Source organism: Meles meles, chromosome 18 (assembly GCF_922984935.1).
Source record: "Meles meles chromosome 18, mMelMel3.1 paternal haplotype, whole genome shotgun sequence".
NCBI classification, from domain to species: Eukaryota; Metazoa; Chordata; class Mammalia; order Carnivora; family Mustelidae; genus Meles; species Meles meles.
The window spans coordinates 22,199,422-22,224,548 of NC_060083.1; the positions used below are offsets into that span (position 1 = coordinate 22,199,422).

The window sequence follows — 25,127 nt, forward strand, 5'->3', positions numbered from 1 at the left end:
GGCCCTGGCCCTTTCCCCCAGCCCCACTGCCTCTTCGTGTTCTAGACTCCTGGTGTTCCATGTTTCTTAAAAAGGGCCTCGTCTCACAGCTTTGCAAGTTGGTGCTGAGAAAGTGAGCCTTTACTCCCTCCTTTTCCTCTGCTTGGAGCTCAGCAGAGAACTCGGAAAATGTCATTACTGCCCAGACTTGATGAGCCTCCCATCTCGACTTTATCCCATCGTTCATTGGCAAGAGCTGGGAGGGAAAGGCTGGTCTTCGGCCAGGAACTCAGTTCCTTTCCCTTCAGCACAAAGGTCTGGAAGGGCCTAGCAGGAGCAGGGACACACCAGCCTGGAAGATGATGTTCCCTTTGGTGCCACCAGCACGTGTCTTCCTAAGGACCACTTAGAGGAGGGAAAGGCCAGGCACAGTGGCACAGAGTGGGTTAAAAGGTTCGATTTATTAGGGGTATCACTGCAGACAGCACTGCCTGTCCGCCGAGCAGATTTCACACAGACCAATCTCCAGGGAGATGGGCAGCCCGATGTGCTCCTCTCCTGTCCCGAACCTACGATGTTACAGATAAACAGGCTGCACGGCCTCCCGCCTACGTTCCCACGGATTCCCTCCTGAGACACACATTACCCTTGAAAAACCCCTGCAGCCCCCTGGCCCCTTAGCTCCAGCTACGCGCAGAGCCCGCCCCTCCTTGCCCCTACCGGGGACGGGTTGGAGGGAGAGAGAACAGCCGCAGGGTGTCAGCTACAGGCTTGATTGCATTTATTCTTCACACTGGACGCCCTGGCCTCAACTGAGATTGGGGTTGGATCCTGGGGGAGATTTCCTCTTGACCTTCTTGACTGGTGAGGTCTTCGCCCCAGCTTTCTTAGTCTGGACCGTGTTCTTCTCTCTCTTCCTGGGTGACGAAGACTCCACGATATCATCACTGGAGGGCTCCTCTCGCCGGGGGTCATTGTAACTGTCCTCACTCTCCAGGTCTTCCCGGCTGTCTGGGCTGGACTCTGACATCCTGGTCAGCTCTCTGGGGCTTATTGATCGGCTCAAGTCCGGAGGTGAAGATTCTGATTTAACCGGGCTTTTCTTCTTCATCAGCTTGCCCTTCTTGACTTTTTTCTTCGGCTTTGGCTTCTCATCCAGCTCCTCTTCCTTGTCTTTCTCCTTTTCTTTTTTCTTCTTTACCTTCTTGATCACCTTGTTGCCCTGGGACTTCCCTGTGGGGCTCTCGGAGCGCCAGATAGTGATGGGAGCTGCCGAGTCCGGGGTAGTTGTGACGGTGCCCAGGCCTGTGTCAGCGGGGGCAGTGGTGGCAGGCCCCACCTGGGTGGGAATGGGAGGCTTGCTTGCTTCCTCCTCCTCCTCCTCCTCCTCTTCATTCAGGTCATCTGGCACATAGTCATGGTGGATGGGATGGTGGATCACTGCCACAGAGACAGGCCTATAGCTTTTGCACCTGGGAGGGAAGGGGACAGGAGGAGAGAAGATTGACAGAGAGTGGGGGGCCCGTGCCCCTTCGTGCCGCCCCTATCAGCCTGCCGGCACTCACCAGCCATACCAGAACCGCTCCACACACTCCTCCTCTGGGATGAGCTCAAAGCAAGGGGACTGGATGATGTTGAAACATGTTGGACCCTCATCTTGGGAGCAGGTTGGGCCCACATCTTGGGACTTGTCGCTATTTGTCTTCTCTGAGCAGTCCTTCAGCCTGCCACACAGAGGACTCAGCCTGGCTCCCATGCCTCTGTGACTCCCCCCGGGGACCCAGAGCCAGAAGCCTGAGGGACAGCTGGCTTCCCCCCAGCTGGGCCCAGGCTGCCGAAAGACCTCCTCCCTGTGGCTCCAGAGCAGAGCCAGGTTTACAAAGCTGCGGTGAGGCTAGCCGGTGCTGGGTCAAAGCTGAGGGGTGAACCACAGGGCAATAGTGGGCCTAGCTGCACCCAGGAGTCTCCCCTGGGCTGGGGGTCTCCCGAAGAGGAGGGCCCTTACCTAGACTCACAGTCGCAGTGGCTGATGGAGTGCAGGTGCAGGTTGTGGTGGCCATAGTCCGAGGGGAAGGAGGGGTGGATGACATGCCCAGTGCACTGCTTGTGTTTCCAGCAGCACCTGTCCGGGTCTTTGAATTCGCCTGAGGGGGCGGCAGGGTCTGGGTCACACAGGGGTGGCGACGGCAGCACACCCCCACCGCCTCCCCTTGGACCCTGCCGGAGGCTCCAGTCCACCAACGGCTCTCCCTCAAGCCGCTAGCTAAAAGGTGAGCCTATGAAGTGACTCCACGTACCCAAGGACTCACATACCAGGACAGAGAGAACAAGGCACCTTCTTGTAGGTCCTCCCTTGGACTCCAGCTCCTCCCACGCGTGGAGGAAGACTTGAGCTGACCCTGATGAGTTCCAGCCTGGTATGGGGTGCTATGGCTAGCGCACCCCTCTCCCCCCAGATTGGCCAGGAGGACCGAGCCTTTATCCAGCCTCTGTGAAGGTGGAACTGGGACAGGGCCTCTCACTGGCCACCCCCAGGGAGGTAACCCAGGCTGGGGGTGTGTCAGTCCAAGTGGCTTTAAAAGTACTTGAGAGATGAGGGGACAGCAGCTTGGTATGAGCTTTGCCCCACCTTCCTCCTCCCTTTCCTTCTCTCTCCCCAGGCTGTGAGGTCCCCGGGTCCCCCATATACCCCTGACCCACTTGATGGCCTCCTTTCTTGCTTCTCCCATGACCGCTTTCTATCCCGGGGGTGGGGGGGGAATAAGGCACGTGAGGCTGGACCTTGGGTCACCAACACCTCCACCTTCAGCACTGCTGAACGGGGAGCAACGGGCAGCAGAGGGGCACATCAGACAGGCCTGAGTCCAAGTCTCGGCTCTGTCACTAGCTGGGCGTCCCAGAGCTCGTGACTTCTCTGAGTCTACATTTGCTTATCCATAAAATGGGGATGGCAGTGATATGTATTTTGCAGGATTGTCGAGAGGGCTCAGTTCATATATGTCAAAGAAATCCGTGTACCTTAAGATGCACGGCTGAAGACAGAAGTAATTGTGGCCTTGGGGAATGGGGTATGGGCCCTCCCGGCCTGGCAGGACTAGGGGATGGGGGGGGGGTGTAACCCATTCAGGACCAAACACTCCCTCCCTCCTGCCTGCCACCAGGTGTGTGTCCTCTGGAGTGAGGCGGATGGGGAACCCCGGGGCCCAGAGATTCCCTGGACCCACCTTCAGAGGAGAAGGTAGATGCATCAGTGCTAGAGGGCACACCAGCCAGCAGATGTCCTCTGTCCCAGCCGGGTAACCTGTTGACATCTGAGAGAGCACAGAGTGGCAGCAGCCGCAGCCCCCTCCCATGCCCTGCATGCCTCAGCCATTCCCTGACGAGCTCCACCTGCGCCCTGGAGATGCGGAAATTTCCAAAACAACCCAACAGTGCCTGTTCTCAAGGTGAGGAGAGGGACAGAGAGGATGCACAGTTCAAGGCAGCCGCATGACTCAGACCCTGATGGGAAGGGAGGTGGCGGGAAGAAGGCCTGTGGAAGCAGAGAACAAGAGCACCAGTGCTGCGGGGCGGGTGATGAGGAAGACTTCCCGGAAGAAGCATGGCAGGAGTGGAGTCTGGAGTGAGGAATAGGAATGAGCCAGAGCCAAGGCAAGGAGGGACAATTCCAGGAATTCCCGGCGTGTAAGGAGACTGGTCAGACGGTCCCTCCCTGGGCTGAGACCCCACCACCATCAGCGACCACAGGGTTGCCTTCCCGCAATGAGCTTTCCCTTTGGGGCATCAGAGCTGAGTCCTGTCCCTTGAGCTGATTGCCAGGTTCCGGTCATCTCCTATTTTCCTCAGCTTAGTAAGTACTCAAAATGTATGGAAGGAATGAATGAATGAAATTTCCAGCACCTTCCTGGAGGCTCCCACCCTGGTGCTCTTCCTCTGAGCTCATTGCACCAGCATTACCCCAGGCCCCTCCCACCCTCATACTCTCTCCTGCAGCCTGGGGAAATATCCCTCCACTGTCCTCCTGCCCAAAGTTCCTGAATTCTAGGTCCCAGCCAGAAATTTTTACCTCCTCCCTCTTCACTGTTATGGTTTTTCTTCTACAGGCAATGAATATCTTTAAACATTCTATAAACCCTGTTTGTCCCTCTAAACAAAACACTCTATAAACCCTGTTTCTCCCTCTACCACTGCATATCCCACCTCGCTTCCTTTTCAGTCCAGATCATTCACTCCTTCCTCTAACAGACATACTAGTTTCAGGAGGTACCTTGAAGGAGAGCCAGTCCCTATCTTCAGTGAGCTCGGAGTCCACCTCTCTTCCATGCCAGCCACGTACAACATGGCAGTTACTGGACCCTTCTATCAAAAGAGCCCAGGCAACGATTTCCTTTTTATTTTTTTAAAGATTTTAATTATTTTTTTAAAGTAATCTCTATGTCCAACGTGGGGCTCAAACTCACAAGCCCAAGACTGAGTCCCATACTCTACCAACTGAGCCAGCCAGGTGCCACCCCCCACCCCCCGCCAACAATTTCCTAATAATTTAACCCAGTGGCCTCCTTTTCATCTCATCTCACCCAACACTGTTGGCCAATCAATCTCTCTTCTCCTGCAAACTGTTCTGCTGACTCCATGAGAGACCTCTCTCCTCTCACCTGTCTTCCTTCTCTGACTAGCTGTTTCATTCTTTCCTGACTTCTTTGTGGTTTCCTTTTCCTCTGCTGTCCCCCTAAAATTGGTGAAGACCAGGGTCCTGTGTTTGGCCTCCTTCTCAAAGACTCTACAGCCTTCTCTTGGATAATGTCATCCACTTACATGGTTTCAACATCCACAAAAAAAAAAAAAAAAAAAAAAAAAAAAAAGACATAAATCAGGGTCTCCTGAGCTTTCCAGAGCACGTAGTTAATATCCTCTTGGACTTCCCCAAAACATCTTAGACCAGCATGTCCCACGCAAGCCTTTCATCTTCTCCTTACCCCCAATAAACCATATCCTCTTATCTCTTCCATTTCAGAGAGGAACAGACACCTCATCTAGAAATCTAGGGATTGTTCTTTCCTTCACCTCTACATCAATTTGATGACCACGTCTTGCTATGCCTACCTGTCCCCCACATCTGCCTCTATCTTGGTTCAGACTTCCATTATCCCTAAGACCGCTGCAGGAGCCTCCTGGCTGGCCTCCTTGCCTTCCGTTTCACTACTCTCATGCAGTCTTCACAGTGCAGCCAAACTGAATTTTCTAGAATACCAACTCATCCACCATGTTCCTCCTGTTCAATAGCCATCCATTGCCTTCAGGATGAAGTGAAACTCCTTATCATGACATAACTGACCCCCCACCTCCAGGACCCAGGCCCTGCAGGGTTCCTTCCTCAGTTATAAGTTTCTCCCACCCATTCATCCTTCCTCCCACCCCTCCCTTCTCCATTCCTTCTCTCCTGCCTCTCCCTCCCCAGAAATACCTGTTCATCTTGGAAAGAACAATGCGATTCACCCAAGTAGAATTGGTCACACATGTCTTGTGCCCCTTTACCCTGCCATGGCACTTCATGTACTTACTCTATGGCGACATGAGACAAGGCCCATATTTGATCTGTCTCTGTATCTGCAAGTCCTGGGACATGAAAAGTGCCCAGCAAATGTTGGTGGATTGAATGACTACATGAGTAGAATAAAATAAACCCCCTATTGGAACCACAAAGAAATTCTAGCGTTGGAAATTCTGCCCAGGGTTCAAAGCTGGGGATTTTTCTAGACAAAGAGAATCGACCCAGGATGAGCATCTCCTCAACGTTAGGCACTGTACTGGGCTTTTAAAATATGACTTTGATTCAAAATCCTCACCACAATCCATTCTATCAATGGGGACTCAGAGACTCAGGATAAAAAACCTGTCCAAAGACACAAGTTTATAGATGGTAGGGGTAGGAGTTAACCCAATCTTCTTGGCCTTGTATGACCTGGGCTCCTTCAGCCCTGTCTACTTGGGGCTCCTATCCAAAGCCCATCCTGCTAGCTGTCACTTCCCTACAGCACCTGCTTTTCAGCTCCAACACAGCCAATTCTTCATTCTCTGGTTTGACTCACTCCTGTCTTCACCACCTTCCAGATCCAGCCTGAAGCCTAAGGGTGAGGATTCAAACTCTGCTTTATCTGACTCCAATGTTCTTGCTCTCTCCAGAGTAACGGTGAAGGGGGCTTGTAGACAGAGTCCACTGATTAACTCTTCCCAAACCCCCAAGAAGCCCTAACAGTCATAACTCTGTTTGCCAAGGGGTGGAATTTATTAACTCGCCTCAGATGCGAGGAAGGCAACCTGCTCTCTAGTTTCACAGACAGAGGGAGACTGGAGCAGCAGTCCAGCAGTCCGTCAGCAGAAGTAACTGTGGCAGGACACAGTTACACATAATGAAATGAGGAGAGTGATAACTTGAAAGGAAGAGGGTAGCTTGTGGTCTTTTTCTTGGGAGGGGCATTCAACCAGGCGCAGGGGCCTAACTCAAAACTCACAGGTAAGGCTCATTGGTACAGAATCCTCCCAGTCCTGAAGGCCGAGGAGCTCCCCCCGCCCTTGTGGCGCAGGTGGCGGGGTTCCAGGTTGGGCACACAAGCAGCCGCACGGGGGAGGAAGGGAGGGGAAAGGGAGAAAGGAGGGGAAGTAGGGAGGAGGAGGGAGCTAGACAGTGCGGTGTGCACGCGTCTCCTGGGAAATGCCCCTCTGGTCCCGCCTACATCTGGTGGTGATTGTGATGTCACGCGAGGAACCTCCAGACTCCTTCCTCTCCCCTCAGAGTCAATGGAACCCCCCGTCCCAGCCTGGCGACAGGGTGGGTGCTGGCGCAGGCTCTCCAGCCAGGGCCCGCATTTCTTAGGCGGCAGCGGGGCCTCCGGAGGCAGCACCGCAACGCCTTCCATCCCTACAAACTAGGGACTGGGTTGGCCGCTCTGGCTCCAGCCGGACTCTCCAGGGTCGGAGATCCTGAGCATCAGGATCCCAGTCCTCAATCATTGGTCCACGGCTCGGCGTGAGCCCGCCCCCAGGCCCTAACTCCGCCCCAGCCCAGCCCCTGGCCCCGCCTCCTTCGTCTGCTCTTCCCAGTTCTAAACCCTCCTTGGTGCCACGCCCCCAGGCCGAAACCCACCCCCAAACTCCTGCCCCGCCCCTCTTTACCAGTGCTGCTCTCATCCCAGATGCTGGCATTGTCCTCAGTCTTTTCCTTAGTCCACCTTTCAATCCTCAGTGTCGTCCTGACCCACATCGCTCTCAGCCCAGTTCTCGTCTCTACAAGACTCTTCCTCGCAGAAGTCCAATCCTGAACCTCAGCTTGGTCGAGCCAGCCGTAAACCCCAATCTCAGCTTCGCCCCAATCCAGCCCTTAACTCCGCCTCATGCTTGCCCAATCCCCCCCTCCACCCTCCCCTGGCTCTGTGTTGTCTTAGCCCAAATCTAAGCTTCAGCCGCGCTCTTCATCCGGGGCCTTCCAGCTCCTTCCAAGCCCCTCTTTGTCCCACCTTTAGCCTTCGTACCACCTCTTTCTCTCAGGCCTAAACCTTAGCTCGGCCGCTCAGGCCCAGCCCTCAGTCCCATCCCTAGTTCCTCTCCAGACCTACTCGCAGCTCTTAGTCCTACCCCCAGACCTTAGCCCCGCCCCCACCCCGTTCTTAGCCCCGCCCCAGGCATTCTCTCAACCTCAAGCTTCCGGCGCATTCCAGCCCCTCCCAAGCCGTCGGAACCCAGCCCCGCGCGGCCCTGGAGCCCCACCCGCCTCCCCGCAGCCAACCCGGCTTCTCCCGGCTCCTTCTCGCTCTGGAGTAAGGCGGTCTCCGGCTCGCTCGCGTTCGTTCTTTTTCTTTTTTCTTTTTTTTTGCGTTTTCTCTTTCTGCCCTCACGCGCCTCCACAGGAGCACAAGGCCCAATTCTCAAGATGAGGACTTGCTGTCGGCTCCCAACCCCTCGTGGCGCCCATCCTCAGGGCCTCCTCCCCACCGCGTTCCCTCCTTGCACCCGCACCCCCCCCCCCAACAGGCACCCTGTCCCGGAGACAACACTGCCCAATAAAGATGTCAACACAGAGCCAAGATTTCAGGTTACTTTTACCCCAAACAGTTATTAAAATAATTAAGATTTTCGAGGGGCGCCTGGCTGGCTCAGTCGTTAAGCATCTGCCTTAGGCTCGGGTCATGATCCCAGGGATGGAGCCCCGCCTTCGGGCTTCCTGCACCACCGGAAGCCTGCTTCTCCCTCTCCCACTACCCCTGCTTGTATTCCCTCTCTCAAATAAGTAAAATCTTTTTTTTTTTTTTTAAGATTTTACTTATTTGACAGAGAAATCACAAGGAGGCGGAGAGGCAGGCAGAGAGAGCGGGGGAAGCAGGCTCCCTGCTGAACAGAGAGAGCGCCCCATAAGGGGCTCAATTGCAGAACCTGAGATCATGACCTGAGCCAAAGGCCATGGCTTAACCGACTGAGCCACCCAGGCGCCCCTAAGTAAAATCTTTAAAAAAAATAATAGGTGTTGTGCAAAAACAATGAATACTGTTACGCTGAAAAAAATAAATAAAATGGAAAATAATAATTAAGGTTTTTGAGCTCTTCCTATGTGTGGTAGTGCTTTATCTTACTTCACTTAGGCAACTGCACGTGTCTCCATAGGCTTGCTGTGAGGGGAAGCAGGGCCGGCTGCATTCATAGTAACTTACTACACACACCCCTGACACCCTTAGATACAGCATATACATGGCACATGCATCGATCACACCCATTGCTTACGTAAAAAATCTACTCCTCACACATGGCCTGATGCAATATGCACACAGGCACATGCTCCTCACAGGTATCACCCAGAAAACCGAACCACACCCCCGATCCCCACCCCAACTACCACCCCTGCAGCACAAACATTCCACAGCAGTTCTGTGGGGTAGGCGCGTGTGTGCACACACACACACTGAGTTACAGGCTCTGTACAAGAGGAGGGGTGAGGCGCACAGTCCTGTGAGGGAAGAGATACGGAAAAAACAATCCCAGAGAGTGTGAAAAAGTGTTAGAGCCGTACCACCCACACTCCACACCTCACTGCACTCCAATTCTCTTGGCACCAGGCTCCTAAGCCAGGACATGCCTCAACAGACAGAAAAAAGGGGAGAGGATGGTGTTTAAACCATTTTCTCCAGTCATCCAGGGTCTCTCCTGCTGCTGCCGCTCTGTGTAATCCCAGCCCAGGAATCTGAGCAGATAGGGTCACCAGCCAGACTCCCCTTCCCACCAACTCTAGGAACAGCAGGAAGGCAGAAGCCAGTGGGGAGGAGTATGCAGAAAAGCCAGACCTTTCAGGACAGAGTAGCTGGGTGAGAATGGTACCAGGCATGGAATGGACAGAACACTCACTGACTGGGAGCCCGGATCTGTGTTCTAATCTTGGCCCTCCATGGCCTCTCAGGATGACACCTGAGGCCACATGTGTCCCACCATTGTTGGGCCAAATGTCTGAGATACTCCCAGCCCATCTGACTCTGGGTCAGGTGTCAACATGGAGCAGGCTCCTCGCCACTCTTCCCTCCAATTAGTTATAGTAGATGAGGTTTTTGAGCTCTTGCCATGTGTATTGGCGCTTTACCTTATTTCATCCATGAAACCTCATCAGTATTTTTTTTTAAAGATTTTATTTATTTATTTGACAGACAGAGATCACAAGTAGGCAGAGAGGCAGGCAGAAAGAGAGGAAGGGAAGCAGACTCCCTGCCGAGCAGAGAGCCTGATGCGGGGCTCGATCCCAGGACCATGGGATCATGACCCGAGCTGAAGGCAGAAGCTCAGCCCACTGAGCCACCCAGGTACCCCCCTCATCAGTATTATTAGCCTGAGAAAACTGAGGCAGAGGATAAGTGATTTGCTCAGGAGTCTGAGAGCTCTTTCCTTTGGTTCCTTAGCCCCAACTGTATCCTCCTACTTGATGCCTATTCTCAAATTTTTACCACTGGATAACTGTTTCTTTTTCATCTCTTTCCTGTCTTCCCTTTAAGAAATACTTCTCTTTGGAGTGCCTGGGTGGCTCAGTTGATTGAGCATCTGACTCTTGATTTTAGCTCAGGTCATCATCTCAGGGTTCCAGAATGGAGCCCCAGCTGGGCTCCCTGCTCAGTGAGGAGTCTGCTTCTCCCTCCCTCTGTCCCTCTAACTGCTTGTCAGTGTGTACTCACTCTGTCTCTCTAAATTAAATGGATAAATCTTCAAAAAATAAATAAATAGGGGCACGTGTGTGGCTCAGTTTGTTAAGCCTTCAGCTCAGGTCATGATCCCTGGATCCTGGGATCGAGCCCGGCCTCCGGGTCTCTGCTCAGCAGGAAGCCTGCTCAGGGAACCTGCTTCTCTCTTTCCCTCTGTCCGTCCTCCCCCCCCCCCAACCCCGCAACTCGTGTTCTCTCTCACTTGCTCTGCGTTCTCTCTCAAATAAATAAAATAATCTTAAAAAAAAAAGAAAAGAAAAAAGATAAATAAATAAATACTGTGAGAACACAGTGAGAAGTGACTGAAGATGACAGTGAGAACTCAGATGAAGGACCTCCTGACTCAGAGCATGTCTTTTTCTTTTTGAAAAGGAAAAAAATACGCTGTTTTTCTCTTCTTCTTCTTCTTCTTCTTCTTCTCTTATTTTAAGTAAGCTCTAGGCCTAACATGGAACATGGAGTTTGAACTCACGACCCTGAGATCAACAGTCACAGGCTCTACCAAGTGAACCGGCCAGGTGCCCCTACGCTGTTTGTTTTAATCAGGTTTTAAAATATAAAAAGACACTACTCATAAATTTATGCTTATATCACTAATAACGTTAGATAGATATTAGCACATCTTTTTCCTTTTTTTTAAAGATTTTATTCATTTATTTGTCAGAGGGAGAGAGTGAGAGAGCAAGCAAGCACAAGCAGGGGGAGCAACATGCAGAGAGGGAGAAGCAGGTTCCCACCAACCAAGGTGGCCTGAAGTGGGGCTCGATCCCAGGACCCTGGGAATCACGACCTGAGCAGAAGGCAGACGCTGAACCAACTGAGCCACCCAGGCTTCCCTACATAGCACATCTTCTGAGTAAGAGACAAACCCACACCATCCTGGGCCTTCTGGTCAACCCAAAGAGCATCCAAAACTCAATCACTTCTTACTGTGTTCCCTTCGGTGAAGTATTTTTTTTAAAGAGAAGGCGAGAAGGGAGTGAATAAAATAAAACAATTATCCAGTGGTGGAAATTTAGGAATAAACACCAAGTAGGGGAACATAGTTGGAGATGAGGAACCAAAGAAAAGCGCTCTCAAAGCCAACCACTGCGAGTGGGACAGCCAGAATCCAGCAGGAAGCTCGAGTCCCAGGATAGCCATCCAGCCCTACCCGTTCCACATCCCTCATCCCCAACAAAAGACTCCAGTCCCCAAACTGCTAAAAACACAGATTTTAATGCATAAGGCACAGTGTGAGGCTGGGATCATTAAGCATCCTCCTACTCCAAAGGGCCCAGCAGGCTAAGCAAAAGCAGCAGAGATTACCTCCCCACTGCTGGGCACCCTGGAGAGCCCCCAGAGGAGGGGGACATCTAGTCTTTGGCATGGTGCCCAGGGCAGGGAGCAACTAGCATGGTCCCTATGACCCCTCCAGGGGTACTGCCATCAAGAGGCAGCTCTTTGGTCTGGAAAAACAATCAGTGCAAATGTCCAGGGTTGAGCTCTAGGGGAGTCAAGGTGGCACAGTGCCCCAAGGCTGGGCAGGTGCTGGACAGTCCCCTTACCGCTCACGGGCAACACGTGGGCTTCTTCTTGCTGGCAGTTAGGTAGAGGTTGCTGTCATCACTGTGGATGCCTTCAAGAAGGGTGGGAAATACATGAAGCAGGGATCAGAGGTGCCCCACGCTCTCTGCCACCCCCCAGCCAGGCAGGCAGGCACTCACGGACAACATCCCCAATGCGCCGGGCCCCTGATTTCTCTAGCTCAGCCAGCACGTTGGCCTCAAAGGTCAGCGCTGCCACACGGAAGAAGAATTCCCGGACATTTTCACCTGACACATGGAGCAGATGGGCACTCAGAGGCTGTTCCAGGCGCTCGGGTCCCTGGGTATGGCTCAAGGGACAGGAGGGAGAGGCCAGGTAGACAGGAGCACCACAGCAGAAGACCCAAAGCCTCTGACTCACCAGTGAGAGAGGAGACCGCCCAGTACTCAGCCTTCATCTCTTGGGCCACCTTGAGTGCGTCTTTCTCCATCAGCACGTACTGAGCGGGAGTCTAAGGGAAGGTCGGAGTCAGATGGCAAGAGGGGACGGGGTCCCCTCCCCGAGTTGGTAGCCACCCCTTCCCCAGGACACACTCACACTCAAATCCTTCTTGGAACCCACAAGGAAGAGCAGCACACTGGACGGGTCGTTCTCCTTGAGGGCATCGGCTAGCCACTGTCTGCCACAGAGGGTGGACAACCAAGGACGGGTGAGCTGGAGAGGCTCCTCCTGCTGACACTCACAGGCTCACCGCCTTCTCTCCGGTCCTCGATGCATTCTTCTCCTTCCCTGCTAATGCCCCTGACCACCCCTCTTTTCTATGCCCTCTCTTCCCGGAGCCCCCGGTACAGTTCAGCATCCCCACATACTTGGTATGTTCCAAGGAGGCCACATCATTCAGGTTGAAGACAATGATAATGGCTGGAAAAGTGGCAAAAACAACAGACATTACTAGCTCATTTCCCCAACCCCCCAGCCCTAGCTTAGACACCAGGAATCCCCACCTGCCCCACTTCACCGAGGCCCTTACCTTGAGCTCCTCGGTAATAGGTTGATGCAATGCACTTGAACCTCTCCTGTCCAGCAGTATCCCAGCTGGGAGGAAGGAGGGGGGTACAACACAGGGATATGGGAAGGGGGCGTGAGATGGGGCTCAGGTGCTGGGGGAAAGAATGGCTGGAATGTATGGAGGAAGCACTCACAGCTGCAGACTGAAGGGGATGCCCAACACCTCAAATCGTTCCATCTCAAAGTCCACTCCAATGGTGGCCTTGTAATTCTTATCAAAAGTGTCTTTGCAGAACCTGAGGGAGCATGGGACGCCCTGGCCCTGAGCCCAGCCCACGATGGCTAGGTCTGGCCGAACCCTCCCCAGCCCAGCCCAATCCAGCTCAACAAGGGCACCTTCTTACCTGTTGATGAGACAAGTCTTCCCCACGGACAGGTCCCCTACCACAATGACTTTGGAGATCTTAAATCTGCAGGACACAAAAGGGGGCAGGAGGAGTGAGCACTAACTCTTCCAGCCTAGGGTGTCTCAATGTTCCCTACTAAGTCCATAAAGGTAGCTGCACCAAGGCTGAGGTTACCATGGACAGGAGGCCTCCCAGGCGGCTTGCCTGGACACATGCTTGCAGAAGAGTGTTTTGTGCTTCAGCATCAGAAACCATGAATGTGAAGCCCAGTTCTTCCATTGACCAGCTGTGTGACTTGGGACAAGTTACTTAGCTTCCCTGAGCCTCAGTTTCAACACTTAGGTGGAGATTTAGTATATATTCTGTAGGGTTGTTGTGAAGTTTATAATGAGATTAATGTCCTGTATTCTGAGATAAATGTCCTAGATATCCTCCCCTTCATTCCCCCACATACATTTTAACATCTCTGAAATCAGGATACATCTTTTTCCTTAAGTGCCTCCCCTTTTTAAAGATTTTATTGGGGTGTCTGGGTGCCTCAATCGTTAAGCCTCTGCCTTTGGCCCAGGTCATGCTACCAGGGCCCTGGGATCCAGCACTGCATCAGGCTCCCTGCTTGGGGTGAGCCTGCTTTTCTCTCTCCCTCTGCCTGCTGCTCCCCCGCTGTGCTCTGTCTGTATATATCAAATAAATAAATAAAATCTTTTTAAAAATAAATAAAGATTTTACTTATTTTTAGACACGGAGAAAGAGAGAGAGAGCAGGAGCTCGATGTGGGGCTCAATCCCAGGACCCCGGGATCATAACCTGAACCAAAGGCAGTCACTTAACCCACTGTGCTCCCCAGGCACCCCATGAAATCCGATGATGTTAGGTAAAACGAATAGGTAAAATAAAAAACGGATGGTGTTTTTCATTTAGTAAAAGATAATAATAGTAAGCAACACACTGTGGGGCCCACAGTAAATGCTCAATTACTGACCCACCCACAAATTTTATCAGGATTACCTTCTTTTAGCCGTAATGGGACACATCCCTACAGGCACAGCCCTCTGCCCTGGGGCTCAAATGTATAGTATGTGGGAAGTTGACCTGGGGACCACCCTCTCCTGTTGGACACCTTCTTTGTGTGAAGAAGTGGAGGCCACCTCTCTACCCCACCCCATTTCATAGGATTCATCACATCCTTGCTGGGAAGAAAAGGGAGAACACATTGGTATAAAGAAGGGGGAATTACCATACAGCTGGTAGAGGCTGAAATGGAGCCCCCCCCCCCGGGAGGGGGGTGCTTGTGTACCCTAGCTTTGACTGAGACTTCCCTTCTTTGTTAAGGGTGTCTAACTCACCCCACGGTGCCTGTCCGGTGCTCCTGGCAGGCGCAGATGACGCGGGGGTGGAAGTCTTTGTGCACGTGCAAAGCGGCCTCCTTCCTCAGGCACTGAGAGGGATAGAAGAGAACGGGACTCACCCACTCCTGGCCCACATCCCGCAGCCACGCTGCCCTGGGCGGGGGTAGGGGACCACCCAGAAGCAGCAGACCTCGCTGGGCCGCGGGATGGGCCCAGGCCTCTAACTGAACTGGTGCCGCCTCCTCCCCGCCCACACCCCATCGCAGCCAGAAGCCCGACGTGGCCCTGGCGCCTACCTGGGGCAGGTCCGCCAGGACGCGGTCCCTCCGCACCGGAGCCAGAATGTTCATCTCGCCTGCGACCTTGCGGGGAGCCCCGAGAAGGCGCGGGGACCTGATCCGCCCCAGCGACCCGGGCCCGTGGAGACCCGACAATCACCCGCGACCGGGGTGTCCCGACTATAACTCTGGGCCACGGGGAGCCTACGGGAGTCCGCGGCCTCGGGGACGCTACGACCACGGCGGGCCACGGGGATGAGACGATCATCCGGGGCCGGGGCGAACCCACAATCACCCGGGCCCGGGGCGTCCCGACGACGACTCGGGGGCGGGGTGATTCCTCCGCCGCCAGATGGGGGCGGGAAGTCCCGTCGGGGGGGGGCCGGGCCCGCGCAGACCCCACAATAACTCGGGGCCGGATAGTTCCTACAATGACTCGGGGCCGCGGTGACCCGACGACAGCTCGGGGTTGAGGCTGCCCTACCATAACAGCTGCCAGGGGGCGCGGAGCGGCCCCGCCGCACGGGGTCAGTGTGGGCAGGGATGGTGCTGCAAGGCCTGCGGGCTACTGGAGGAGGGGGCCAGGGGCCCAGTCCGCCGCAGGGCCCGGCGTCCCACTCCGCTCTCCCTCCGCGAGCGCTGTAACATGATCCCCGGAAATTCCTGAAGAAGGGCCGCCCCCTGCCCCTCTCCCGGCAGCTCCCGGCCTTGCAGCCTGTCCCAGCCTCCCCCTCCTCTCCTCTCCACCGCACTGCCCCAGCTCTGGGTACCCTGCCAGAGCGCTCAAGGGCATCAGGACCGCCTCCAACTAGGCTGGAACCCGCCCAGATCGAAGTCCCCCAGGTCGCTCTCCGCTGCGCCTCTGGGCCGGGCTCCGGCTCCAAGGGGACCCTTACCCGGTCAAATTGGTGATGGAGAATCGGTGATTGCTACGCAGTATCTGGCTGGGCCAGGAACGACGGGAAGGGGAAAGGAGGAGAGAAGGGGCCCAAGGAGAGGCGGCGCTTCCCTCCTCAACTCCAGGCCCAGGACATGACTCATAGAGTCTGCCCCCGCTCGCCCTTCTGCCCGGGATAGGGGTGGGGTGGGGGGAAACAGGGATGCCAGGATGGGAACGGGATGCATACCGAGGAAAGAGACGTCCAAATTCTGGGGTGTTTTCCTTAAAGTCTCCCGTGTAGACTGAGGGGTGGGAGGCTAAAGACCAACCTGCCTCCCTCGTCTAAAGAAGGCTTAAGTGGACCTGAAACTTCGCTCTTTGGGTAGGTCGCCGCTCCGGTACCCGCGTTCTGTCTGATCCCATTGGAATCAAGGACAATTTTTCCATTTCACAGTTCTGCAGGGTAGAGGAGGAGTGTAGTATACAATAATTCTCACCGTCAAAGGGGAGATCTGGTTCTAAAGAGGGAAGGAGGAAAACAGGGCAGGGTGGAGGTGGGACAGAAACAGACCCCCAGAGAAGCAAACCTAAGCTTTATTAAAACTTGTTCTGGGGGCGCCTAGGTGGCTCAGTGGGTTAAAGCCTCTGCCTTCGGCTCAGGTCATGATCCCAGAGTCCTGGGATCGAGTCCCGCATCGGGCTCTCTGCTCCTCGGGGAGCCTGCTTCCTCCTCTCTCTCTGCCTGCCTCTCTGCCTACTTGTGATCTCTATCTGTCAAATAGATAAAATATTAAAAAAAAAAACAAAAACAAAAACTTGTTCTGTGTCGGGAACTGAATTTGAGGATGCAGATATGACTGGAGCAGGGAAAGGAAGACTAATTAAAGGGAGTAGACTGAATGAAATTCGCAAGAACTAGGGAGCCGCAGAGAAATCTGCTCCCCGGGTGTTTGGAATATTAGTAATTTCAAGTGCGGGAAAACGCACGAAATCTGTCACAGGTAAAGAAGAGTAGAAGTTGTTAGAGGGACTTGGACCAAACAGATTCTTAGTTTTTTGTTTGTTTTGAGAGAGAGAGCGAGAGAGAGAGAGCGCGCGCACGAGCGGGGCGAGAGGCAGAAGGAGAGGGAAAAGCAGGCTTCCCGCTGAGGAGGGAGCCGGATGCAGGGCTCTCTCCAAGGATCCCGAGATTATGATCTGACCCGAAAATAGCCGCTAAACTGACTGAGCCACCCAGGCGCCCCTGGCCCACACAATTTCTGTTCCAACATTCTAGAACTTTGCTTCACCCTCCCCGAGTCAACCTAATTATACTCCATCCTGTTTTCAGTGCTACTGTCTCCTGGACCTGCAGTACTCTTTCCTCAAGATGGGAAAGCGCTCAGGACTAGACAATCCATATCCAACAGCCGCAACAAATAAACACGTACCTACGAAAAAACTACAACCCCCAAGAAGCTTTACACTCTTTTGAGGGAAGAGGTGGCGCATGCTTAATCACTCTCCCGAGGAAATTAAAACTAACTACCATTCCCAGAGGGCGCCGCGCTAGAGATTATCCAATCAGCTTTAAATAAAAAGCATCGCGAGTCTTCGGTGAGACTCTACTCTATAAGCCCCTGGAAACGAGCGTTGGAAATCCCTTTTACGAAGATGGCGCCGAAAGCTAAGAAGGAAGGTTTGTGCTGGAGTTGGGGGGTGACTACGGGTCGCTGGCGTGAAATCCCCTCGGAGTGAACGGACCGGGAGGACAATGGCTGAGCTAAGCCTTGCGGTGTCTGCTCCGGAGCCGCTTCTGGGATTCTAGCACGCTGCGGAGCGCGTGGGCCCAGCCGCATGGGCTGGGTTTCTGTGAGGAGGTTGGGGAGGCAAGCCCGGCCGGCACCACCTCTCGGGGGCTGCGGGACTGTTGACTTTGGGGAACAACACGCATCCACAGGACGGAGCTCCACGTCTCCAGACCTGTAAAAAATTAAAGTCCTCAACTTAGTTTCCTTTTTTTTCCCCTTCCGCGTTAGAGCTATATAGGTAGGTAAAACCATTAACACACATCTTGTCAGGTATCAACCTTTAGATCATTGCTGGTTCCTTTTTTTCTTCGTCGTAGTTCTGGAGTTACCCTTAAGTTCGCCCCAGCACCGTGCATATGATGGAAAAATTTTAAGCTGAGACTTGTGATGTCTTCAAAGGAACCACTGATGCACGTGTGGCGTGGAGCGCCCGCTAGGGGGTTTTGAGTACGGAAGTGACTGGTTTCTGAATCCTGTGCCCTCCTTTTCCTTCTTTCTCCCAGCCCCTGCCCCTCCCAAAGCCGAAGCCAAAGCAAAGGCTTTGAAGGCCAAGAAAGCGGTGCTGAAAGGCGTCCACAGTCACAAAAAAAAGAAGATCCGCACATCACCTACGTTCCGACGACCCAAGACTCTGCGTCTCCGAAGGCAGCCCAAATACCCTCGAAAGAGCGCCCCCAGGAGAAACAAGTCAGTACTGCCCTTTCCCTTGGAAAGATGTTGGGTAGCCGTTTGTAATTTGGAAATTTACCAAACCTACAGCACAACTTCGGGAATACATGTTAGTACGTAGTGTGTGTCTTTAAGGGGAGTGTGAAGAGATTGTTAATGCCTGATTTAAGAACAAGAAGAGAGAGGCGCCTGGGTGGCTCAGTGGGTTAAGCCGCTGCTTTTGGCTCATGTCATGATCTCAGAGTCCCACATCGGGCTCTCTGCTCAGCGGGGGGCCTGCTTCCCTCTCTCTTCCTGCCTCTCTGCCTACTTGTGATCTCTTTCTGTCGAGTAAATAAATCTTAAAAAAAAAAAAAAGAGACGTTTTTGCAATATTGATGGGAACAGTTTAAAACAGCTCAGTGATTATTAAGGTTAATTGTTAGGTTAATTGTTGCTTTATTTATGGTCAGCGTTTTAAATTCTGCTTTCTTTGAGTATGTAGTGGGACTTTTATTTATTTATTTTTTTTTGAGTTCCAGGTTTAATTGTTCATTGCACCTATTCCTGTAGGGAATAATCCTTGAGGGTGACAGTGTGGGGTGATTCTAGGTTGATAAGGACACTGTTAAAATCTGTATTGGAAAGAGAAGACCTGCAACAGTGTATAAAGGGGTCTTCTCATTTACTGTCTTAAGTCTTTACACTCAAGAAACAGGGAAATGGGCAAAAGGTTTAGGGTCTTGAGTGTTTTGGTGCCACACTACTAATGATAAAACTGAGCTGGCAGGGGGGGGGCACAGATTCAAGCAGTAGTAATAACTGTCACCTCCCAGTGCTGCTGCTTTTTTTTTCTTTTCTTTTTTTTAAAGATTTTATTCATTTATTTGACAGAGATCACAAGTAGGTAGAGAGGCAGGCAGAGAGGGGGGGAAGCCCGCTCCTCGCTGAGCAGAGCACCTGACACGGGACTCGATAGATCCCAGGACCCTGAGACCACGACCTGAGCTGGAGGCAGGGGTTTAACCCACTGAGCCACCCAGGCGCCCCTTGCCTGGGAGGGGGTGTCTGAGTGGCTCAGTGGGTTAAAGCCTCTGCCTTCAGCTCAGGTGATGCTCCCAGGGTCCTAGGATCGAGCCCCGCATCGGGCTCTCTGCTCAGTGGGAAGCCTCCATCCTCCTCTCTCTCTGCCTGCCTCTCTGCCTACTTGTGATCTGTCTGTCAAATAAATAATTTTTTTTAAAAATCTTTAAAAAAAAATGGTGAAGTCAATGAAGGGGGTTTGGAACTCAGAGATGATTCTTAAATAACCTGAAGGATGAAAGTCCTTCAAGTGGGGGCACCCTTTGCCCAGTTCGTTCAACTCAGGTCATGATCCCCAGAGACCCAGGATCAAGCCCCACATCAGTCTCCCTGCTTCTCCGTCTGCCCCTCACCTTGCTCTTGTGTGCATTCTAACAAAAAATTATTTTAAAGTCTTTCAAGGGGAAGAAAGTGCACAGGCTTCTGCCCCGAGGTCCCTAAGTTTCAGGGTGCAGATGATGACACTGTTTAGCGACCAAAGTCTGACAGAAATGATTGCTACTTCATGGTCTGATGCACCTGGACTCTTCTGGGGTTGGGCTCTAAAAGAGGGCCTATCCTTCCCTTTGACCCGGGCCAGCTGACACCATTTTGCTTCTTCCCAAGGCTTGATCACTATGCCATAATCAAGTTCCCCCTGACTACTGAGTCAGCCATGAAGAAAATAGAAGACAACAACACACTTGTGTTCATTGTGGATGTCAAGGCCAACAAGCACCAGATCAAACAGGCTGTGAAGAAGCTCTATGACATTGATGTAGCCAAGGTCAACACCTTAATCAGGTGAGTAGGATCTCAGGAGCCAGGAAACATGCACGGAGTCAGAAGTAGTTTCACAGCTTGCAAGCCTTAAGAAATGAACAACTTCTGCTGTAATTCTAGTCTTTTGTATCTAATACGGGCTTTTGAGGACACTTTAGCTCTCCTGTCTCTAGGACTTAATGTATGGTGTTGGTGTTTTCTTGATCCCTACACTTCTAGACAGAGGCAGGGCCTAGAGTAAGACGCAATTTATGTCAGATAACCTGGACTTGGTCCTAAGATGTTCTGTGATATTCCCCCAGAAAGGGAAGTGGGTTCATATTGTGGTTTGGTGCCATCCCTAGCCTCCTGTGCAAATGATGGAAAAGTCACCATTTGGGAAAGAATGACATGAACAAAGGAACCACTTATGTGCTAGAAAGACTAGGGGGAAAAGGGAGGGCTAGGGGCAGTGAGGTGGGAGGAATTAAGACTTCCTTTATCCTAGGCCTGATGGAGAGAAGAAGGCATACGTTCGACTGGCCCCTGACTATGATGCTTTGGATGTTGCCAACAAAGTAAGCTACCTGTGCTATGAACTTACCCATCACCTGGGTCCAAGTGAGGTGTCTGTTAGTGACCAAAACCTGACTTTCGCTGCTTAACTCACTGCACTCCTATCCTTAATGGGCCCTACCTTCACCTCATTTGGTTTTTTAACCATGACATTCCAGCTTAATCTTCACATTTCAACTCCCAGTAACAAAAGCTCCCCTTTTGTTTTTCAGATTGGGATCATCTAAACTGAGTCCAGCTGGCTAAATCTAAATACAGTTTTTTCATGATACATGTTTGTCTGTTGATTTGTTGGCTGGGCTTTGGGAAGGCCATACTGGGGTTACACACACTTTGGACTTTGGTCTGCTTACCCTGTTGGAACACTCTGCCTTAGTACCTCACCACACTTGTTAATCCTGACAGTGGGAGCTCAGGTATTTGTGACCCAGATTGGGCTTCAGACACTGAAAATTTGTTGTCTTACCCCTGCGATGGTGGCAAACAAGAATCATCCCTCCCTTTATCTGGAAGGGGCTTTGTAGGAAACCAGTATACAGAGTTCTCATTAGCATCCACTTCAGGGCAGTGTGGACTGGCTGGATTTTACAGCACCTGTCCCCGCACCCAACTACCATGTCCAACCCGTCTGTCTGCTTCCCTCACCCCTTGCCCAAGAAAGGACAAGGACTTCAGAGGAGTGCTTTCATTAGCATTTTCAATGGTAGGTGCAGAGCATGTCCTCAGAAGATGCCCCAGACTTGGGGCTAATTCTCTTACATGGTGAGGCTTGTTCTTGGCTGTGTTTGCTCTTCTTGCCACAAGTTGCAGGCTTTGTGCCTTTCACTCTGTCAAAAACTTGTCTTTGTGTCGCTGGCTGGGGACACGTCCAGGGCAGAAGTCTGAGCGGAGGAGGCGGGAAAAGTAGATGAGGATCATGATGTCCAGCATGAGCAGGTTACCCAACAAAAAGGTGCCCAGGGTCCTCTGGCCCAAATAACGCAGGAAGAAGTGGGTGAGGTAGGCCTGAGGGGCCAGGCGGAAGAGAAAGTACATGACCAAGTTGACATACTTGTTGACCCGGTACAGGAGGAGGTGCTGGGCATTGTTGATCTTCATCATCATGCGAATGGTGAGGAATATGTTGCTGACCTCCACCAGCAATGTTAGGACTCCCCCACCAACAAAACTGTTCCAGAAGATGCCTGCAAAGAAGGCACCCAGGGCCTAGAACGCAAGGGAGATGATGTGTTAGGGGACTCAAATACCATGGCTTTCCTGAAAGTTGGTGGGCATACCAAGGCTACCAGATCAATGGTTGGGAAATCCATTCTTACTGACTTCCTTCTGGGTTACAGTCTATGGTGGATTCAACATGATTAAATTTTGATCCCTGCCCACAGATTCTGGCTCTGAGTGGGGTTTCTAATTCGTTCAAGGAGGTAAGACCATGGATTACTGGCCTCAAAAAGTGAATTCACCAAGGGCATGGATACTGCCAGCCTTCAGTGTCCTGACATTGGTTGGAGATGGGGTTAAGAAAGATGGTCTTTACCTCCCAGGTTCAGAAAGGGCTGAGACCAGGTTGCTAGCTAGCACCAGGCCTACACCCCAACCCCTCCCTCTCATTTACCATGACATGATGAACGAGGTATTCCCAAGAAGCTCGTGTCTGACGACTAATCACGATGTCCACCGTGTCGTGGATGAAATACCCTAGCGCGTCGTATGGAAAAAAGTCATGAAAGGAACTGAACAAAAAGCTCCCTGTCCCGCACCTACTTAGTATTTTCTGGGCAAGACCTACCTGCAGAGAAGCAAGCGAGCAGATAGCCAGAAAGCGACCATGCCGTCTCAATCTCCACCAGCATTTCGGGGGTCTGCCACAGACTGGGAGGGAAGAAGGCAGGCTCTCAACATCTCTGCATCCCCAAGGACCCTCTAGTCCCCCATTACCCCTCCCAGTCCCCGGGGGATCCAGGCTCGCGCTATTGGCTTTGTGGGAAGTGGAGAGGCTTGGCTGAAACCCAGGTGTCTCCCGGTTCCCAGATGAGCTTTCCCCCTCCCCTGGGACCTCCGCCGCTCCTAGTTAGCTTTCCAAAGAGGGAATCAGGTGAGACTGCATGGCCTGAGCCTGCCAGAGGGTGATGCGGAGAGTAACGTGGGATCCCCCAACCACCCACCCTCATTCCCCCAGTCCTTCACTCACCACAGCACTGCCCAGACCCCGGACACAATGGAGTGGGCGAAGGAGACCAGCAGGTTGTGCCAGCGCCAGGTGCGCAGGGGGTCGGCGCGCACGTGCTCCGGCAGGGGCAGGCGGCTGAGCGCGCGCCGGAGGGCCCGGAAGGTCAGCGTGGCGCCCAGAAGCAGCGGCAGGGCGGGGTGCAGCAGTGGGGGCATGCTGGCCCTCCCTGCCGTCCGTCTGTCTGCCCCCTAAGCTGCCTCGTCCGACTGCTCCGCGAACCGGGCTCCTCTCGGGCCAGTGCACGCCAGCCGCCAGCCTCACACAGTTTTCGCGGAGCCCTCTAGGCCCCTCGCTCCTCCAGTCCCCTCCCCGCCGGCCTCTGCCCCCGCCCCCAGCCGCCCCCGCCCCGCCCCGGCCGCCTGCCCCCGCCCCTCCGGCGCCGCCGCGGCACCGAGGGCCAGAGCCCCATTTCCCGGGGGCCTCTGGGCCCCGCCTGGCTTCCGCGGACTTAGGGCGAAAAAGGGGCTGTCCGACGGAGTCCCGCCTCGGTCGCTTGGCCTCATTAACCTGCGTCCCCTCTTTTCCCGGGGCTACCGGCTCCCCCGCCTCGGCGGGTATTGAGAGAACTCTCTCTCCGCCCTCAACTCCTTTCTTGGCAGAGCGGGGCGGGGCCCGTCACACACCCGAGTCCTTTAAGCCCTGGTCCTGGGGAGGGGTCCGAGCTGAGCCTAGATAATAGTCTCCGCCCATATTCTGTTTTTTTCACCGGCTCTTCAGCTTCTTTGGGCCAGAGACGGACATGTTTATCAGCGTCTGTGACGCCCCGCATCGACTCGGTGTCTAGGAGGGGTCGACTAATCCATCACCCTTCTTCCCAGCCCGCTCTTGGGCTCCTGAGGTCGAGCGGCTGTCACAGTCCTCCCTTATCTCCCGGCTCCCTGGAGGCTGGCACGGGCAAGACCGGGCTGCTGAGGTGACCCTTACTCTTCGGGACAGTGGGCTGGAGCAGTTGCAGCTCGTGGTCACTAGGTGTCAGCCTATCCCCACCTTGGCGCGGGATCCCCTTCCCGCCTCCAGGCAAGTGAGGTGAAAACAGAGGAAAGGCTGAAAACGAGTGCTGGGGGAGGGGGTGGTAAGTAGGAAGGCGGGGGGGTTACTAGGGAAAAGATGCTGCGAGAGGGAGGGAAAGCTAGAAGCCTTAGGCGCCGGAGACCCAGGGACCAAGAGGTTTGGGTGTTTGCCTCTCTTGCTGGCTCCAGTGTTACATATTAACGCCTGTGGGGCTCCTCGGTCAACCACAGCCCAACTGGTTTCTAGGTGAGGGCACGAGTGTCCCGGGTTGTGCGGCTTTTCCCCTCTGCGCTTCCCTTCGCTCACAGGGCAGCTTTGTTCATCAGCCAACAGCAGCCTGAGCCAGCCACGGAGGGCCCCTCATGGGGCCCCTCTCGTGGTCTTTCCACGTGGACAGGTTTGAGTCTCTTTTAAGGGGTGGGGCGGGACAGAACATAAACACTCCTTTCCTCACATTCCTCACTCACTCAGAAACAGGGACGCTGACTCTTAGCTAATCACCATCCTCTTGCTCCTTAACTTAGCTTTTATGGAGCTCCAACAGAGCTGGAGGCACAGGGAGACAACAGGAATTAAACTCACTTCCGGCTAAGACCCTAGACAATCATACTAATCAGCCCCTTACATTTAGGCAGAAGCCTTGATCCCACACGGGTCAAACAGCTCTCCCTCCTCTCTCTGATGCTTCCACATAGTGATAGTGGTCCACATCCCTCCCATCTTCCCCACAAGGAGGTTCTCCTTATAGTTGAGCCTTGAAGGCGGATTACCCTCGGCAAAGTTGCGGGGGAGGGAGGGGTGTGATGAGAGTGCTGACAAGGGCGGTGCTCACTGGTTGGGACAGCCTGGAGTCTCCTCCCTAGGTGAATCAGTGTGCTCCGGGGGGGGGGGGGGGTTTCCCCGGTCCCTCCCTAGGCAAAGACGAAACTAACCCTGATCCCTGCCCCACAAACCGAGAATGCTGACGCTCTTCGTAGTTTTGGGAGTTTATCATTTGCTTGCCAATAAGAACCCGTTCTCTCCTGAAATAGTGTCACTAGTGAGCAAAGAGGTGGGCTGAGATGGGCGCCTGGGTGACTCAGTCGGTTAAGCGTCTGCCTTCCACTCAGGACACGATCTCAGGGTCCTGGGATGGAGCCCCGCGTGGGGCTCCCCGCTCAGCGGGGAACGTGCTTTTCCCTCTACTTCTGCCTTTCTCCCCCGCTCCTGCTCTCCCTGTCTCAAATAAAAACAACCTTAAAAAGAATAATAATAAGTGGGTTAGAGAGATTGGTCCTCGCTTTCCACCCTCTGGTTGTGAGGAGCAGTCCTCGGGTCTAAAGCTTTGTGAGGGCCAGATGCGAACACGTGTGTAGGGAATGGCTTGTACCGTCCTACTGCCAAGCGCGCCAAGA

The 25,127-nt window shown here is 53.5% G+C and overlaps 4 protein-coding genes and 3 non-coding genes across 10 annotated transcripts; 4 read left to right on the top strand and 3 right to left on the bottom strand.

Moving 5' to 3' along the window:
- Positions 1-421: 421 nt before the first annotated feature.
- PROCA1 (protein interacting with cyclin A1) lies at positions 422-7,599 on the bottom strand. 3 transcript variants are annotated; one of them, XM_045983818.1, is made up of 5 exons: positions 7,153-7,599; positions 3,204-3,290; positions 1,985-2,123; positions 1,545-1,703; positions 422-1,451 (listed from the first exon to the last, which is right to left on the bottom strand). In XM_045983818.1, exons 1-5 carry the CDS (start codon positions 7,238-7,240, stop codon positions 788-790), a joined length of 1,137 nt encoding a protein of 378 aa, XP_045839774.1. In that variant the 5' UTR covers positions 7,241-7,599; the 3' UTR covers positions 422-787. The 3 variants fall into 3 exon arrangements, with proteins under 3 accessions (XP_045839774.1, XP_045839775.1, XP_045839776.1); XM_045983819.1 differs by lacking the exon at positions 7,153-7,599 and adding an exon at positions 6,492-6,727; XM_045983820.1 differs by lacking the exon at positions 1,545-1,703.
- A 3,808-nt stretch (positions 7,600-11,407) lies between these two features.
- Positions 11,408-15,761, bottom strand: RAB34 (RAB34, member RAS oncogene family). Its single transcript, XM_045983773.1, has 11 exons — positions 15,674-15,761; positions 14,796-15,008; positions 14,497-14,588; positions 13,148-13,213; positions 12,938-13,039; positions 12,766-12,830; positions 12,605-12,656; positions 12,333-12,414; positions 12,156-12,246; positions 11,915-12,022; positions 11,408-11,826 (listed from the first exon to the last, which is right to left on the bottom strand). Exons 2-11 carry the CDS (start codon positions 14,847-14,849, stop codon positions 11,759-11,761), a joined length of 780 nt encoding a protein of 259 aa, XP_045839729.1. The 5' UTR covers positions 14,850-15,008; positions 15,674-15,761; the 3' UTR covers positions 11,408-11,758.
- Positions 15,762-17,204: 1,443 nt separating this feature from the next.
- On the top strand, positions 17,205-20,599 carry RPL23A (ribosomal protein L23a). The gene is made up of 4 exons (XM_045986589.1): positions 17,205-17,335; positions 17,951-18,134; positions 19,785-19,961; positions 20,428-20,599. The coding sequence occupies exons 1-4, from the start codon at positions 17,311-17,313 to the stop codon at positions 20,582-20,584; spliced, it is 543 nt and encodes a 180-aa protein (XP_045842545.1). The 5' UTR covers positions 17,205-17,310; the 3' UTR covers positions 20,585-20,599.
- On the top strand, positions 17,798-17,861 carry LOC123930349. Its single transcript, XR_006816064.1, has one exon. It is a non-coding gene; the product is annotated as a small nucleolar RNA SNORD42 (small nucleolar RNA).
- LOC123930354 lies at positions 19,627-19,698 on the top strand. Its single transcript, XR_006816067.1, has one exon. It is a non-coding gene; the product is annotated as a small nucleolar RNA Z17 (small nucleolar RNA).
- Positions 20,291-20,355, top strand: LOC123930350. The gene has a single exon (XR_006816065.1). It is a non-coding gene; the product is annotated as a small nucleolar RNA SNORD42 (small nucleolar RNA).
- A 142-nt stretch (positions 20,600-20,741) lies between the features above and the next one.
- On the bottom strand, positions 20,742-23,285 carry TLCD1 (TLC domain containing 1). 2 transcript variants are annotated; one of them, XM_045986588.1, is made up of 5 exons: positions 22,684-23,285; positions 22,282-22,364; positions 22,108-22,190; positions 21,547-21,701; positions 20,742-21,376 (listed from the first exon to the last, which is right to left on the bottom strand). In XM_045986588.1, the coding sequence occupies exons 1-5, from the start codon at positions 22,875-22,877 to the stop codon at positions 21,193-21,195; spliced, it is 699 nt and encodes a 232-aa protein (XP_045842544.1). In that variant the 5' UTR covers positions 22,878-23,285; the 3' UTR covers positions 20,742-21,192. The 2 variants fall into 2 exon arrangements, with proteins under 2 accessions (XP_045842544.1, XP_045842543.1); XM_045986587.1 differs by having other exon boundaries at positions 21,170-21,701; positions 22,684-23,279.
- Between the last annotated feature and the right edge of the window lie 1,842 nt (positions 23,286-25,127).

What these genes read in the sequence shown, in the direction of transcription:
- PROCA1 (XM_045983818.1), bottom strand. Translation starts at nt 7,240, where the DNA reads ATGTGGGTCAGGACGACACTGAGGATTGAAAGGTGGACTAAGGAAAAG. An exon ending in CTGGGATGAGAGCAGCACTG is followed by an intron (nt 3,291 to 7,152) that starts GTAAAGAGGGGC and finishes GTGCTCTCTCAG; the next exon opens with ATGTCAACAGGTTACCCGGC. An exon ending in CACTGCGACTGTGAGTCTAG is followed by an intron (nt 1,704 to 1,984) that starts GTAAGGGCCCTC and finishes TCTGTGTGGCAG; the next exon opens with GCTGAAGGACTGCTCAGAGA.
- RAB34 (XM_045983773.1), bottom strand. Translation starts at nt 14,849, where the DNA reads ATGAACATTCTGGCTCCGGTGCGGAGGGACCGCGTCCTGGCGGACCTG. An exon ending in CTATTACCGAGGAGCTCAAG is followed by an intron (nt 12,657 to 12,765) that starts GTAAGGGCCTCG and finishes CCACTTTTCCAG; the next exon opens with CCATTATCATTGTCTTCAAC. An exon ending in GTTCCAAGAAGGATTTGAGT is followed by an intron (nt 12,247 to 12,332) that starts GTGAGTGTGTCC and finishes ACCTTCCCTTAG; the next exon opens with ACTCCCGCTCAGTACGTGCT.
- RPL23A (XM_045986589.1), top strand. Translation starts at nt 17,311, where the DNA reads ATGGCGCCGAAAGCTAAGAAGGAAG. An exon ending in GCCGAAAGCTAAGAAGGAAG is followed by an intron (nt 17,336 to 17,950) that starts GTTTGTGCTGGA and finishes TCTTTCTCCCAG; the next exon opens with CCCCTGCCCCTCCCAAAGCC. An exon ending in AGCGCCCCCAGGAGAAACAA is followed by an intron (nt 18,135 to 19,784) that starts GTCAGTACTGCC and finishes CTTCTTCCCAAG; the next exon opens with GCTTGATCACTATGCCATAA.
- TLCD1 (XM_045986587.1), bottom strand. Translation starts at nt 22,877, where the DNA reads ATGCCCCCACTGCTGCACCCCGCCCTGCCGCTGCTTCTGGGCGCCACG. An exon ending in GGGGTCTGGGCAGTGCTGTG is followed by an intron (nt 22,365 to 22,683) that starts GTGAGTGAAGGA and finishes CTTCCCTCCCAG; the next exon opens with TCTGTGGCAGACCCCCGAAA. An exon ending in GCTCGCTTGCTTCTCTGCAG is followed by an intron (nt 22,191 to 22,281) that starts GTAGGTCTTGCC and finishes ACGACGCGCTAG; the next exon opens with GGTATTTCATCCACGACACG.